The sequence below is a fragment of the Betta splendens genome, chromosome 21 (assembly GCF_900634795.4).
Source record: "Betta splendens chromosome 21, fBetSpl5.4, whole genome shotgun sequence".
Classification (NCBI taxonomy): Eukaryota; Metazoa; Chordata; class Actinopteri; order Anabantiformes; family Osphronemidae; genus Betta; species Betta splendens.
In genome coordinates this window covers 4,062,917-4,076,014 of record NC_040899.1, presented here as the reverse complement: position 1 = coordinate 4,076,014, position 13,098 = coordinate 4,062,917, and the positions used below count along the sequence as shown (strand labels likewise).

Genomic DNA, 13,098 nt, shown 5'->3' with positions numbered 1-13,098 from the left:
GCAGCTGATAAGAAGAGAGTGACTGTGTTGGATTAAAAATGAATCAAATGGTAAATATGAAAAACCTATAACTCAGCAGGCTTTACTTTGATTATTTATTGTGTCTATATTCTCTAGTGTTTGAAGAAGGTAAATATGTTACACACCAGTGTGTATGAAGGTCCTATCGAACTGAACTCTCATCACTTACAAGAACATGAGTGTGCGCTGAAAATTTTAGTTGTCTTAAAATGCAGCTTGTAAAATACAGAACCCAGAACTGTTAAATCATAAACATTTTAAATTTAAGAGTGTTCATGTTAATGAACGTGCAGTGTCAGGAAAAATAAACAGAAAATGAAAATTCAAATTACAGTAACACAGCTAAAGAAATATGGAGCAATAAATAAATTTGTATTTTTATTTATAAAATAAAATAAAAACGTAACACAACTTCTCCCTGCGTCTGAAGTTGCGTGGCTGAAATCCTGAAGTTCCGCGCTGTCCACGAACGCAGCACCACTCAGCGTGTGTGGAGGGAGCAGGAGGAGGAGGAGGAGGAGGAGGAGGAGGCTGCTTCAGTCGCACCGGAGCCGAGCGGAGCGGGCGCATCTTGAGCTGCGGCCCCAGCCGAGCACCGCCGTTTCCCCCATCAGTCCTGTTTGTCCTGAACCCGAGCAAAGCTGGAGTCAGCGGTTCAGGTTCCGCCCGCGGACCAGCAGCAGTTCCAGTGGAGCGGCACCGAGCGGCAGCCTCCGCCCTGGACCGACGAACTGGCTGAGATGTCCCGGCACATCTACACCAGACACGGGATAGGAGACGGGCTGCAGAAGCCCGTGTTCCAGGTAGGATGGAACTCCAGTCTTAATATTATTAATAATAACAATAACCATAATAATAATAATAATAATGTGCTTAAAAAACATTGATTGTAGCGAGTACTGATCTGCAAAAACTCAATATCCTGCATTTTTTATTACTGCTAATGAGCCCCTAAGGCATCATTAGTCAAACTAGACAGTCGTGCACTGAGGTGATAGTTTGATTTATTAAAATGAAATATAACAGCGTGCTTAAATATTTAACATTTCTGATGGAGTTCCAGTTGTGATGTATGAGGCGACCCATGAGCAGAAATGGATTTTTAGCAACTGGAGCACAGTCCTGCTTTGACTTCGCTGTGTGCTGTACTTTTCACCATTTTCTGGTGTTAGAGACAAACAAGTTGTTGACAAATCACGACCTAATTATCAATAATGTCAACGATTACAATAAATCAAGTTCAGGTACAAAGTGAAAGTCGCCAGCTGTTCTGTGGCGTGGCAGGATGCTGCACACACACACACACACACACACACACACACGCACAGACCTGCAGCACAGATGTGGCTTCTGAGTGCTGCCTTCATGTAATCAGGTCATCGCAGCAGCCGGTCGACCCCTGGGGCCGAGGTGCTGCTTTTAATGGGACCACTTGAAGGAAGGTGCCCTTGAGTTAGTGCTGGATGAAAAGCAGGGGCTTGAACTCACGCTTGTTCTGTCCTAACCAGGCCAACAGAGGCACCTACTCGCGGCGCAGCCGACTGAAGAGGTCCGACGGCAGCACCACCTCCACCAGCTTCATCCTCAGACAGGTAGGACACAGGGCAGAACCGAACCGAACCACGAGGTCCAAGATGATGTTTACCTCATGAGCACGGAGTCAGGGCTCCATATGTAAAACAAGTCAGACTGGTTTCCTGCATTAAGTCCTGAGACTTGATTTCCCTCCAACAAGTCTCCAAGATAACGTTGGAGCAACACAAAAGACACCAGAATCAGAAATACACAACACAACAGCAGGTTTGATCACAGGGGCCGGAAATGACAAAGAGACAAAATGGAGAAGCGCGGCGACGCCGTGGAGGACAGAAGGACGGAGCGATGTACGCGCGCTCTCGCCCGCTCCTTTTCTTTACCGCGCGCTCGCAGATTTCTGTCACACCCCCGCTGCGATCTGTGTCATCGCTGGCGCCGTCGTCATCAGGTGAGAAGCGGAGCGGTGGGCTCGCTTTGATTCCCGCCTGTAGCCATGGCAACGGCCGCCCCGAAACAACGGGGGTCGCGCCCGGGAGGCGAGGGCGCGCGAGGGGACGCTGCGGAGCAGCAGCCGGGACTCAAGGCTCCTCGTCTGACTCAGACGCCTGAGAAGCCCGCTCCCCCAGATGTTGGCGCGCGCCGCTCTGGGGACAGATGTTCCGCGGGGGTCGGACTGCCTCGGCTCCCGGGGGTTGATCCAGACGGCCCTCGAGTCTGTGAGACTGGAGTTGGGGAGGCGTCGGTGCCACGGAGTGAGCCTGAAACTGGGTCTTAATTAACGCTGCGGCTGCTGTAATGGCCTCGTCAGCCGAGACCGACTGTTAAATTACTTTTTCAGCCACTGCAGCGCTGAACTAAATATCTCAACAGCGAGCCCATTAAAAAGTCTGAACTCGGGCCCATAATAATCCACGTTTAATCCCTGAAACGGAGCCACAGTGTCAAACCTCCAGATGTGGGTGAAGTCTCGCTTTAGGACATTAAAGGTTCTGAAGCGTCCTCCTGGAAACCAGTCGATCAGCACCTGCATCACAACAGAGGAGGCAGCACTCGTCCCCCGCGTCACGAGCACCAGGCTCCTTCATGCACATAATCCCTCCTATGTAGGTCACATGCTTCCACCAGTGGCCCGTCACTCGTGGACGTCTGGACCGGCCCTGGCCCGGCTCACTCTGGCATCACCCCCTGCTTATCCAGCCCTCAGTTTGGACCTGTCCGCTTTTACGCTGCTCAGCTTCACCTGATGAGGAGCAGGTGCAGCTGCCGCCACGGGGCCGACCAGCAGAGGGCGCTGTCGCTCCACTCCAGCCACAGATCCCTGCGAAAACGTAATCCCTCGCCGTTTGAATGGGTTTGGAAAAATACAAGCCTGGGCATAAATACGTGGAGCGCTTCTGTGCGGCAGACGTTTATTGGCCGACTGCCTGCTACAGAGCTCTGCTTTGTGTGTTCAGGTTGTGGCTTTACCTCACACACGCCTCACAGCCTGCTGGCTGTTGATGGACCGGGCATCAGACCCGCCCCGCCTCCCCTCACCTCCCTCCTCCTTCACAGCCAGGCAGCTGACGGGAGCCTCCGCCGGCCAATCGGCGGGCTGCGCCCCGCCGCTGTCGCCCAGCGCTGCCGGAGGAGGCGATTGGCTGGTGAGCGTGACCGGAGCCCGGCAGACAGACGCCAGGTCCGCTGCTCTGGGGACACGCAGGCGGCAGGTGATGGGAAGGAGCTCCCACTCGGCGCGGGGACAGTAGGATCCGGTCGACCCCCCCTTTCTGCTGCTCGGCGGCCCACCTTCATGTGGAGGAGGAGGTGTCCTCGCCACCATCCTCTGCTGGAGACCGGCTGATCTCGCTCTCCTCCCGTCCTTTCCGCGCCGACGAGCTGCTTTTCGGAAACCCACTCCTCCATGTACGATAACTTGTACCTTCATGGATTTGAAGACTCGGAGGCGGTGAGTGGAGGGGCGTCGGGGGTCGTATCGTCAACGTGCACTCTTCTCGGGGGATTGAGTTAGAGGAGGCTGGGGGAAGGGTGTGTGTGTGTGTGTGTGTGTGTGTGTGTGTGTGTGTGTGTGTGTGTGTGTGTGTGTGTGTGTGTGTGTGTGTGTGTGTGTGTGGATTCCAGAGAGCGCGTCTAAAGGCTCCGGCATCAACCATCTGCACAGTCTGGTCTGACTGAGCCGGATCGCTGGTGTATGAGCTCATCATCATCTTCATCATCATTCATTTGTATTTCTCTCACTTGTCTGCATCTCCATCTTCATCGCTCCACCGTGCTTCATCTGGGTTTCCTGAGAAGACCCATGGCTGTGACGTTACTCCTTCAGCCTGTTGGGGTTTTCTTTTAATAGTGAATTAAGTGTGTGAGTGGTGGAGAAGTGAAGGGTTCCACTGAGCCCGAACCTGTCGGGACCCTTGTGTGACTCCACCTGACATCAGCTGCTTCCATCTGGAGCTCGCAGCCTCCGGGGGTTTGGGCTTTCCGACCGGTTCTGGTTCCCGTTTATCCGGGCTCCTCCTCCCACAGTCCAAAGGCATGCGGTCGCGTTAGGCGCTGACTCTGAAGTTCACTTCTCACTCCGGTTCGTGTTTTTACAAGCTGGTTCGTCCAGTTCTGAGTCGCTCTCGGCTCTGGAGAATCGCATGGACCCAGAATGAGTCCATGTCCAGCAGCACAGCCCGGACCCGAACACGTCTAGGTCCAGACGGCTGTGACTCTGAGTTCCACAATGATGAAGAGCAGCGTCACTAACAGCATGTCTGTGAAGACAAAAGGTGAACTCCAGCGTGCTGTTGTGTAAAATGACCAGTGTAACACATGAGTAGCGTAGCTTCCTGGCTGATGAATGATGATTCATCAGCCACGAGTGATTCAACCTAGTTGCTACAGTTCAGCTCAAACGCAGGCGTGACTCACCTTCGTCTTACGTAAAAACGGAACGTCGTAAATGTTCGTTATCGTCACAGCTGGATTTGGTGTTGGCGGCGTGGAGCCTGGAGACTTTTGACCTTTAACCTTTACGCTGCTTTTAGTGACAGTGAAGTGAAACAGCTTAAGGGCGTCTACAATGCGCCTCATCCCTGGAGGTTGTGTGTGTGTGAGTGTGAGTGTGTGTGTGTGTGAATGTGTGAGTGTGAGTGTGTGTGTGTGTGTGCGTGTGTGTGTGTGTGTGTGTGAATGTGTGAGTGTGAGTGTGTGTGTGTGTGTGCGTGTGTGTGTGTGTGTGTGTCTGAATAGATAAGGCCTGAGTGTGTCAGGATGGACCCAAGACTGGACACTTAACCCTCAGACAATAAGATCTCCAGCGTGTGTGTGTGTGTGTGTGTGTGTGTGTGTGTGTGTGTGTGTGTGTGTGTGTGTGTAGGACGTACTGCTTCTGTCAGTGACGCGCGGCAGCTTCAGTCTCTGGCTTCTCGTGCTTTTTTTCGTCTGTTTCATATATATATAGTGCCATCACACATCTGGACCAGCGGGTGCCTGCTACTGGATCAGCAGGTCGTTCTCACGTCACGTTATCCAGTTTCACTAAAACTTCAGCTTCAAAACGCTAAATGCTGATTCGGTGATTTATTGCTGTCAATGAGCCGACAACCTGCAGAACCTGTGTAACGAAGCAAAGGCCTTGACAGATGTTACAGAGGTTTCAAAGCGTCTGAGTCTGAGGAACAAGCAGCTCAGACATTCCCAGAATGCAGTGGGGCTTCAGAATGAGCTGCACAGTGAAGCTAGTGAAGCGTGAAGCCGTTTCACCGAGCGACGCCCTTCAGCCCATCAGACCGTGGCCGTGTGTGTGTTTCATGATGTTTGTGTTGTACACCCTGTTGCAGCTGCTTCCACATGGAGCACTGACGCCACCAGACAGTTGACCTTTGACTCCTTTGACTCCAGCTTTGACTCCAGCTCAGCTCTAACGTGGATGGAGGCTTTTAGCAGCGTCTGTTTCTGTGGGTGAACGTTTGTGCTGACTGAAGGAATGAAGGAATCCTCCAGTTATCGTCTAATGAAGTGGATGCACACAATGTTTTTCGGCTCGGTTTATCTTTGCTTTGTACAAAAAAGTGACTGAATGCAGATAATAATTCATTTGCAACATCAGATTAAAGACCACTAGATGTCAGTGCTCTTTACACGATGGCGCCTTAAGCCTCGCTCATTTAGTTATTGTGGGTTTGGGAGGAGAAGCTGACACAGATCTGTTGGGACCAGACAAAAGCAAACAAAGAGCCTCACAAATGCCTGTAGACAGGCTGCTAACAGACACCGTGGGGCCATGAATCACCAGGACACTGGTGTCAGTGATACAGTAGCAGCGTCCCGTCCCCTCCTTTGTGTAGAAAGCAGCGATGAGCAGCCTGCGGAGCCCAGAGCGCTGCAGACATGCAGCACGCACCATTATGGGCCATGGTTCTGGGCCATGTTCTAATGGGAAACCTCGGACCCGACCGTCCATGTGATGTGCTGCACCACCACCGGCACCTTCACCTCTACCCCAGATCCAGTGTCTCGGATCTCCCATAGGCCCTGAACGCCCCGCATGCGGACCGGCGCTGCTCGGCCCGTCACACGCGTGCTGCTCGGCCGGTCCAACTGCTCCGTTCAGCCCGCTGTTGATTGATGGCCTGTAGAACAGGTCCGTTAGCCAGCTCACCTCGCCGCCGTTTGGAGCACGCTGTCAAACTGCTCATTTGGCTCCATGTGTCAGCTCCGCTCGGCTCTGGATGGAGTCACGCTCCTGCTGTGCATCGTCTCTGCTGAAGGTGTGGAATCATTTCCTCAGGCTGCGCTGCCGAGTGGACGCTGTGCCTCCACCAACGCTCCCTTCTCTCCTCGTGGGGCATAAACCTAGCGTGTGCGTACTCTATTTCCTCCTCAGGACGGTGATATTAATTAGCTCTGGAGGTGTTTCCCTTCAATAGTGGAATGGGTTTCTTGGTTGCTTTCCAAGAGAACGTTTTCTGAAGAGACAATTCAAACTGATATGTATTAATGTTTATATTTGTACATATATTTATTTATTCGTGACATAAATGAGACAGGGCTGCGTGTTTTAACTTCCTCTGCCTCAGATTAATCAGCCCATCAGAGTCCCTCTTTGACCCCGTGTGAAGAGCAGTCCGTGTGACACAGCAGTCACAGCGTCCACATGTACTGAATTCACCCTGAGACGCAGGTTCCAGCTCCTCCTGGTAACGACGCATGCTCTGCTCTCCAGGGCTCCGCTGATTCCTACACAAGCCGCCCGTCTGACTCGGATGTGTCCCTGGAGGAGGAGAAGGAGGGCGGGCGGCAGGAGAAGGAGCAGCAGGCCTCGGTGCAGCTGGAGCGGGCCAAGGTCAGGTGACTGCACGCCGGCGCTGAGGCCGCTGCAGGAGCGCCTAGAATCAGCTGTGACTTGTGTCCCACAGGCCAAATCGGTGGCGTTCGCCGTGAGGACCAACGTCAGCTACTGTGGAGCGCTGGATGAGGACGTCCCGGTGGCCGGCACCGCTGTGTCTTTTGATGCCAAGGACTTCCTGCACATCAAAGAGGTGAATGGACTTATTTTACTCTGCGCACCACATGAAAAGTGCCTCCTTGTGCATGTTGATATTTGTATTGTGGTTAGAAGCTCAGTTCTCAGGAACATTTTATTTGCTGAATTCCACTTGAGGGACTCTCATTCTTCTCATCGTTTGTTTTTTAATGCTGTTAACACCTCCTGATGTGTTGACGTGTTCTTTCGGGGTGAACCTTGGGTGACGTCCAGCTGTTAATTGGAAAATGCTAATTTTACTAATACATCTTTAATTAGTTGGAGTCTTCTGAAACCTGCAGCGCTGCTCAGAAGGCGGCTTCTTTTTGATCTGCTCTCGACAGTAAATCGCAGCGTTTCATCTTATTCCTCTTTGATTCTGTTTGAAATTGAGACCCACAAAGCAGGTTTATTCCCGCATCTATATTTTAAAGGGTGCAGCGCAGACTCACATGCGTCCTGCCGTTACAGAAGTACAACAACGACTGGTGGATCGGTCGCTTGGTGAAGGAGGGCTGCGACATCGGCTTCATCCCGAGCCCTCTGAAGCTGGAGAACATCCGCCTCCAGCAGGAGCAGAAGCGGGGACGCTTCCATGGGTGAGTGGGTGGGAGACGGGGGGCATCACTTCAGTCTGTTTGATTTACCGCTCTGCTCCTTGTTGTGAACGCAGCAGTAAATCCAGTGGGAATTCCTCCTCCAGCCTGGGTGATATGGTGTCAGGCACGTTCAAGCCAAACCCCAACTCTGCAGGTGAGTCCCAGACACGCACGCATCCACTGAGGGGACTGTAGGTCTCGGGGCCCGCTGTGTGTTTGTGTCTTCCTAGCAGCAGGAGCACTTCATCCTGTGATGTGTGTGATACCTGTCTGAGCCCACAGTGACTCACTGACTTCACTCTTCATTTGTTGCAGGAAAGCAGAAACAGAAAGTGGTGAGTAGCTTCAGTCACTTTCATATTCTACTAACTGTCATTTTCATAAATTTTTATTTATATGTACTGGAGATAGTCCATGTGCCCTTAAATGCTTAATGCTCCCATTGACCTAATTCAGCACATCCTACCGAGGTGAGCGTGCACAAAGTCACTGGGTTGCATTAAAGTAATTGGCTGCTGCATCTACGTGCCGATCAGAGCATAATGAGATGTGTGCACACTAAATCCCCCCGTTACTACAGAGCAGCATCCCGGAGCATCGCCGACATCAGGTGACACATGGTAATAAGGTCAAAGCCTGACTGTAGCTGCGTGTTCCCCATCCTACAGGCTGAGCACATCCCCCCGTATGACGTGGTCCCCTCCATGAGGCCGGTTGTCCTGGTGGGGCCCTCTCTCAAAGGTTATGAGGTACGACACTGCTTATGAAGTCAGTGCAGTCGTGTTCTGGCTTTTTCTGGAACAAGTAATACAATTTTATCTACAGTAGTCTCAGTGCATGTGTGTGTCAACTGACAGTAAGGATACTTTACAGTTTGTTTATCATTTAGCAAATATTCCGTTTCGCGCTGGTTTAAGTAAAAACATCAATTCTGGCTGGTTTCCTCCTGAATTTAAAATTCACAGAGATAAAATATGAAGCTGCATCTGCCACTGGAACTAAAAAACAAACAATAAAGAAAGCCAAAGAGGGGGTGGGAGGTGGGAGCCGGAGTCAGTTGTCATGGAATCACAGGCCTCACCTCCCATTCTAGTGTTGCCGTGGTAACAACCTTCTGGGTAAATTGCATCAGTCTGTAAAAGTGGAGCATGGTTTGAAATAAGAAACAGAGAATAATGTGTGCGGCACAAGAATTCATTTTCCCAGTGCTAAAATGAGCGTCGCCGCTCATTCTGACGAAGAAACGCGGCAGCATTTCATTACTGTCACACAATGATATTATGGTAAAGCCGCTGACGGTGGCACTGTGTTGAGTCTGTGTCACTGTGAGGCTCGGTGACGCATCAGAGTGACGGCTGCCGCACAGCTCTGCCCTTTGGCTTCACATATTTGCAGGCTTGAACCGATAACATGACTTTTAGCTCGACTTTCTGAATAGAAGCAGCTACTGTACGTCTGCTCTCTCTCTCTCTCGCTCGCCCGCTCACTCAATACCAAGGCCTCAGAGTTTCACTCATATTCATCAGCCTAAGCTTCAAAGCTGCGCTGGGCCTTGAACTGTGTGATTGCCTCAATTCATCACCTGAGCAGTGGAGTCTGAGACGCTTTCCGCTGTAGCTCTTAATCACTGTATTTAATGTGTTCGTCTGTGGGGAGAAGCCGCGCTCTCTGTGGACGGAGCGCTCGGTCAAGGGTGCAGTTCATGAATGGACGGCATCAGAATGACTAATGGTGTTTGCTGCCGAGTACAGAGGCGCTCTGTTTGCTTGGTGCGCGCGCTCTGATGCGTCTTTAACTGTGGATTTATTCCGCCTCCTCGACGCAGGTGACGGATATGATGCAGAAGGCGCTGTTCGACTTCCTGAAGCACAGGTTTGATGGGAGGTGAGTCGTCGGACCTTTGTTCCGGTCGTCCGTCTGCTGCCCCCCCCCTCCCCCCGTTAACGTGAATGCCTGCTGTGGTTGCAGGGTGTCCATCACGCGGGTAACCGCTGACATATCGTTGGCCAAGAGGTCAGTACTTAACAACCCCAGTAAGAGGGCCATCATTGAGCGATCCAACACCCGCTCCAGCCTGGGTAAAGCTACAGTACAGGACCTGTCACTCAATGATGTGCATGTCTGGTGGTGCGATCAGACTGTAAATGTCGTAGCTCTCCTTCCTGTTTGTGTTGACGCCGCTCTTCGATGTGTGTTCTCGTAGCGGAGGTGCAGAGTGAGATAGAGCGGATCTTTGAGCTGGCCCGGTCCCTGCAGCTGGTGGTGCTGGATGCAGACACCATCAACCATCCGGCGCAGCTCATCAAGACCTCATTAGCGCCCATTATCGTCCACGTTAAAGTGTCCTCACCTAAGGTAAGACTGGAGGGCTTGGATTCAAACTCACCGTTTCCCATTTACTGCTGCTTCTCAGCAGCGCAGTGTAAATAATCGTCATTGGGGCATTTCACGATTAACATTATTAAAACGCAAAAACAAATAGGGTGCAGAAAAACATGTCAAACAGACCAGTCAAATAAAAAAGTCTAATTTCATTGCCCTGCTTTTTACATTTAAAGTGAAATATGAGAAAACCCATTCAGGCGTTGAGGGAGAGTGAGGCAGAAGGCGTGACTGCTTCATTCGGAGTCTGGAATGATGTCGCCGGCGACAGGCGTGTTATTACTTGTGTTAGCTTTAATTCTCTGGTAATTGAATCTCATCTAGGGGACTTGCATGCATCAGCTGAAATGTTCAGGCCGCTGTGGGTTCCTGGACGTGTCTGGAGCGCTGAGCTCATTGTGCACGTTCTCGCCACAGGTCCTGCAGCGCCTGATCAAATCAAGAGGGAAATCTCAGAGCAAACACTTGAATGTGCAGCTCGTCGCAGCTGAGAAACTAGCACAATGTCCATCCGTGAGTAAACTGTAAACTGTAACTGTAAACCCTTTAAAAACATGAAAATAAATGCGTCTCTGAGATAACCGGGCTTTTCTTTTTGAAATAAGAACTGAATCCGTCACAAGACGCACATTTGTTGTCTTCCTTTACGACCCCAGGAGATGTTTGACATCATCCTGGACGAGAACCAGCTGGAGGACGCGTGTGAGCACCTGGCCGAGTACCTGGAGGCCTACTGGCGCGCGACGCACACGTCGCTCAGCACGCCGCTCAACCCCCTGCTGGGACGCAACCTGGGCTCCACCGCCCTCTCCCCGTGCCCCGCCGCCATTCAGGTGCCAGACGACCGCCCCGCTGCATGCGTTCTGCCCAACCGCTCTGTCGAGCGTGTCCCAAACAGTGTCGGCATTTGTGTTGTGGAACAGGCCCAACGGAACCGGAACAGCAACCACGCGCCGGCCGATCGCTCCCCCGTTGAACGCCACAGCCTGATGCCCGCTGACGAGAACTACCACAACGAGCGCGCTCGCAAGAACCGCAACCGCCTGTCCTCGGGGTCCCAGCAGAGCCGGGACCACTCACCTCTGGTGGAGGAGGACTACCAGGACCCCTATCAGGACTCGTATAAGCCTCACCGTAACCGCGGATCACCGGGAGCCTACAGCCAGGAGTCCATGCACCGACTTTGAGCTGTGGCACTCGTGAACATAGCGAAGGCCATCTTTCTCCAAACCATCACCATTGACCCGAGCGCTGAGGCAGCTCTGCTGTGCCAGCCTCGTATTATGTGTAGTACAGTACCTCCTACCCCCTGTGGCCTATAGGTAGGCATTCGAAGCTAATACATTCTGAACCCTGCTCTTGCTTTGATGTGAACATGGGAAGGGGCTGGACAAATGTAGCAAAAAGCAGAGGAGGTGTGTTCTATCGGGGCAAACTAAAGCTGGACTCAGTCTGACTCCGGCTCCTGTGTGGCAGAACTAGACTGGCAGGTGATCCGTACTGCAAGCGCTACATAGCGGAGGCTCGTCTAGGCCCTTCCCGTCATCTCAGCTGTTTCTGTAGCGTGCAGGTACGACGGGTCGGTGCCAGACAGAGCGTCCAGTCGCCGATGGGCGGCGCGGAGTGTGTTTGCACACATCCAGGAGCCGCTCGGAGCAGAATGCGATGCTCCTCACACGTGTTGGCCACTGTAATCGATGTGGCTGCAGTAGATCCTGGAGGAAGCCTGGTCCCAGATCAGTTTCACACACACGTGGCATGAGCAGTGTTGAGGTGTGCACCGTTCGCACAGTAGCTCCCTGTGCTCCCTCGCTGTTCTTTCTCTGCTCCTTTTTTTGTCATCCATCATGTAAGGATAGAAAACAAATGTCATGCACGCACTAACACAAAGCTCCAAACCTCAGGAATGAGAGGTCATCAAGACCTAGACATGCGCTGACAGATGTAGCGTTTATGTTCTAACCCATACGATGGGCAGCTTGAAAGACTTTACCATTTAGCTCTTATATGAAACTAATAACATATGGAAGGAATTCTTCCACTTACATTTATCAGTTACTGTTGTCAGTTGTGTGTTTGGCAGGACATCATTTGGAATTGATAGACTTTAGTGATTGATTTCTTCTGAGGGCTTCCATGTGTAAATACAGTCAAATGTATACAAGACAATTCATTTCAGTTCATTAAATTACATTCACTTTATTCCTTTACAATGTCTGGTTAAATAAATTAATTTAATTTCACTTTTAACCTTATTTTAGAGGTTGAATACAAAAAAGGACCAATTAAACCCAACTCCCTCTCCAGCTGTAGATTGGTTACTATATTTCATTCCGTTTCAGTTTCAAATCCCTTAACTACAGTACCTGAAAGCACCTGGGCAGGACTGTGCTGCATTTGTGCTACTTTTGGATAAATAGAGCAATTTGTAATCAATCAAAGGAATTCACTCGTATGCTGCTGGTTCATGCGGGATTGACAACCTTGTATCTTGTAATTTGTTGAAAATATTAAGATCAGATTTTTAGTTCGTAGGCTCATCGTGCTTCAGTGATGAAAGACAGACTTCTGTTCGTACCTGCCACATACAGTAGCTTTTATTGTTGTTTCAAAAATCTGGAGCATAAGCAGCGGTTTAAAAGACTTGAATACTGCCTGTGAGAGAATGATGCTTTGACATAAAGTTTGTGTGCACTGTAATTTTACAACTGTAATGAAATAAACTGCCCTTATGCTGTTATATGCATAGATTTTTTCTTGAAAAAGATTGTTTGCCTTCATTTCTTTATTTGCCATATTAGATTTAACTTAAAGCCCAACGTCTGAAACGAGTTACTTTACTAAAAATATACTGTTTGGACATAGTAAGAAACCTAGCAAATAACTTGACTGGAATGAGTTCTGTATGAATGGTATGTTTGTTAAATACAGTATCTCAGAGGAATTCCTCATAATCTCCATAGTATGGGTGAAAGTTGGTACATGATAGTATGTGAACTAAATAAATAAATGTAATATTATCATATAATATCATTATTTGGCATACCTTCT

General features: G+C 50.5%; 1 protein-coding gene across 8 annotated transcripts; it reads left to right on the top strand.

Moving 5' to 3' along the window:
- Positions 1–552: 552 nt before the first annotated feature.
- On the top strand, positions 553–12,812 carry cacnb4a (calcium channel, voltage-dependent, beta 4a subunit). 8 transcript variants are annotated; one of them, XM_029136129.3, is made up of 14 exons: positions 555–824; positions 1,530–1,613; positions 6,767–6,886; positions 6,960–7,082; positions 7,538–7,665; positions 7,743–7,819; positions 7,981–8,000; positions 8,334–8,414; positions 9,491–9,549; positions 9,634–9,743; positions 9,869–10,020; positions 10,465–10,560; positions 10,704–10,880; positions 10,971–12,812. In XM_029136129.3, the coding sequence occupies exons 1-14, from the start codon at positions 762–764 to the stop codon at positions 11,232–11,234; spliced, it is 1,554 nt and encodes a 517-aa protein (XP_028991962.1). In that variant the 5' UTR covers positions 555–761; the 3' UTR covers positions 11,235–12,812. The 8 variants fall into 8 exon arrangements, with proteins under 8 accessions (XP_055361228.1, XP_055361227.1, XP_028991962.1 ...); XM_029136128.3 differs by having other exon boundaries at positions 556–824; positions 7,740–7,819; XM_055505253.1 differs by having other exon boundaries at positions 553–824; positions 10,704–12,812.
- The last annotated feature ends 286 nt before the right edge of the window (positions 12,813–13,098 follow it).

Excerpts from the sequence above, each read along its gene's own strand:
- cacnb4a (XM_055505252.1), top strand. The coding sequence starts at position 762 with ATGTCCCGGCACATCTACACCAGACACGGGATAGGAGACGGGCTGCAG. Across the intron at positions 7,083-7,537 it reads ACTTCCTGCACATCAAAGAG|AAGTACAACAACGACTGGTG; the intron begins GTGAATGGACTT and ends CTGCCGTTACAG. Across the intron at positions 8,001-8,333 it reads GAAAGCAGAAACAGAAAGTG|GCTGAGCACATCCCCCCGTA; the intron begins GTGAGTAGCTTC and ends CCCATCCTACAG.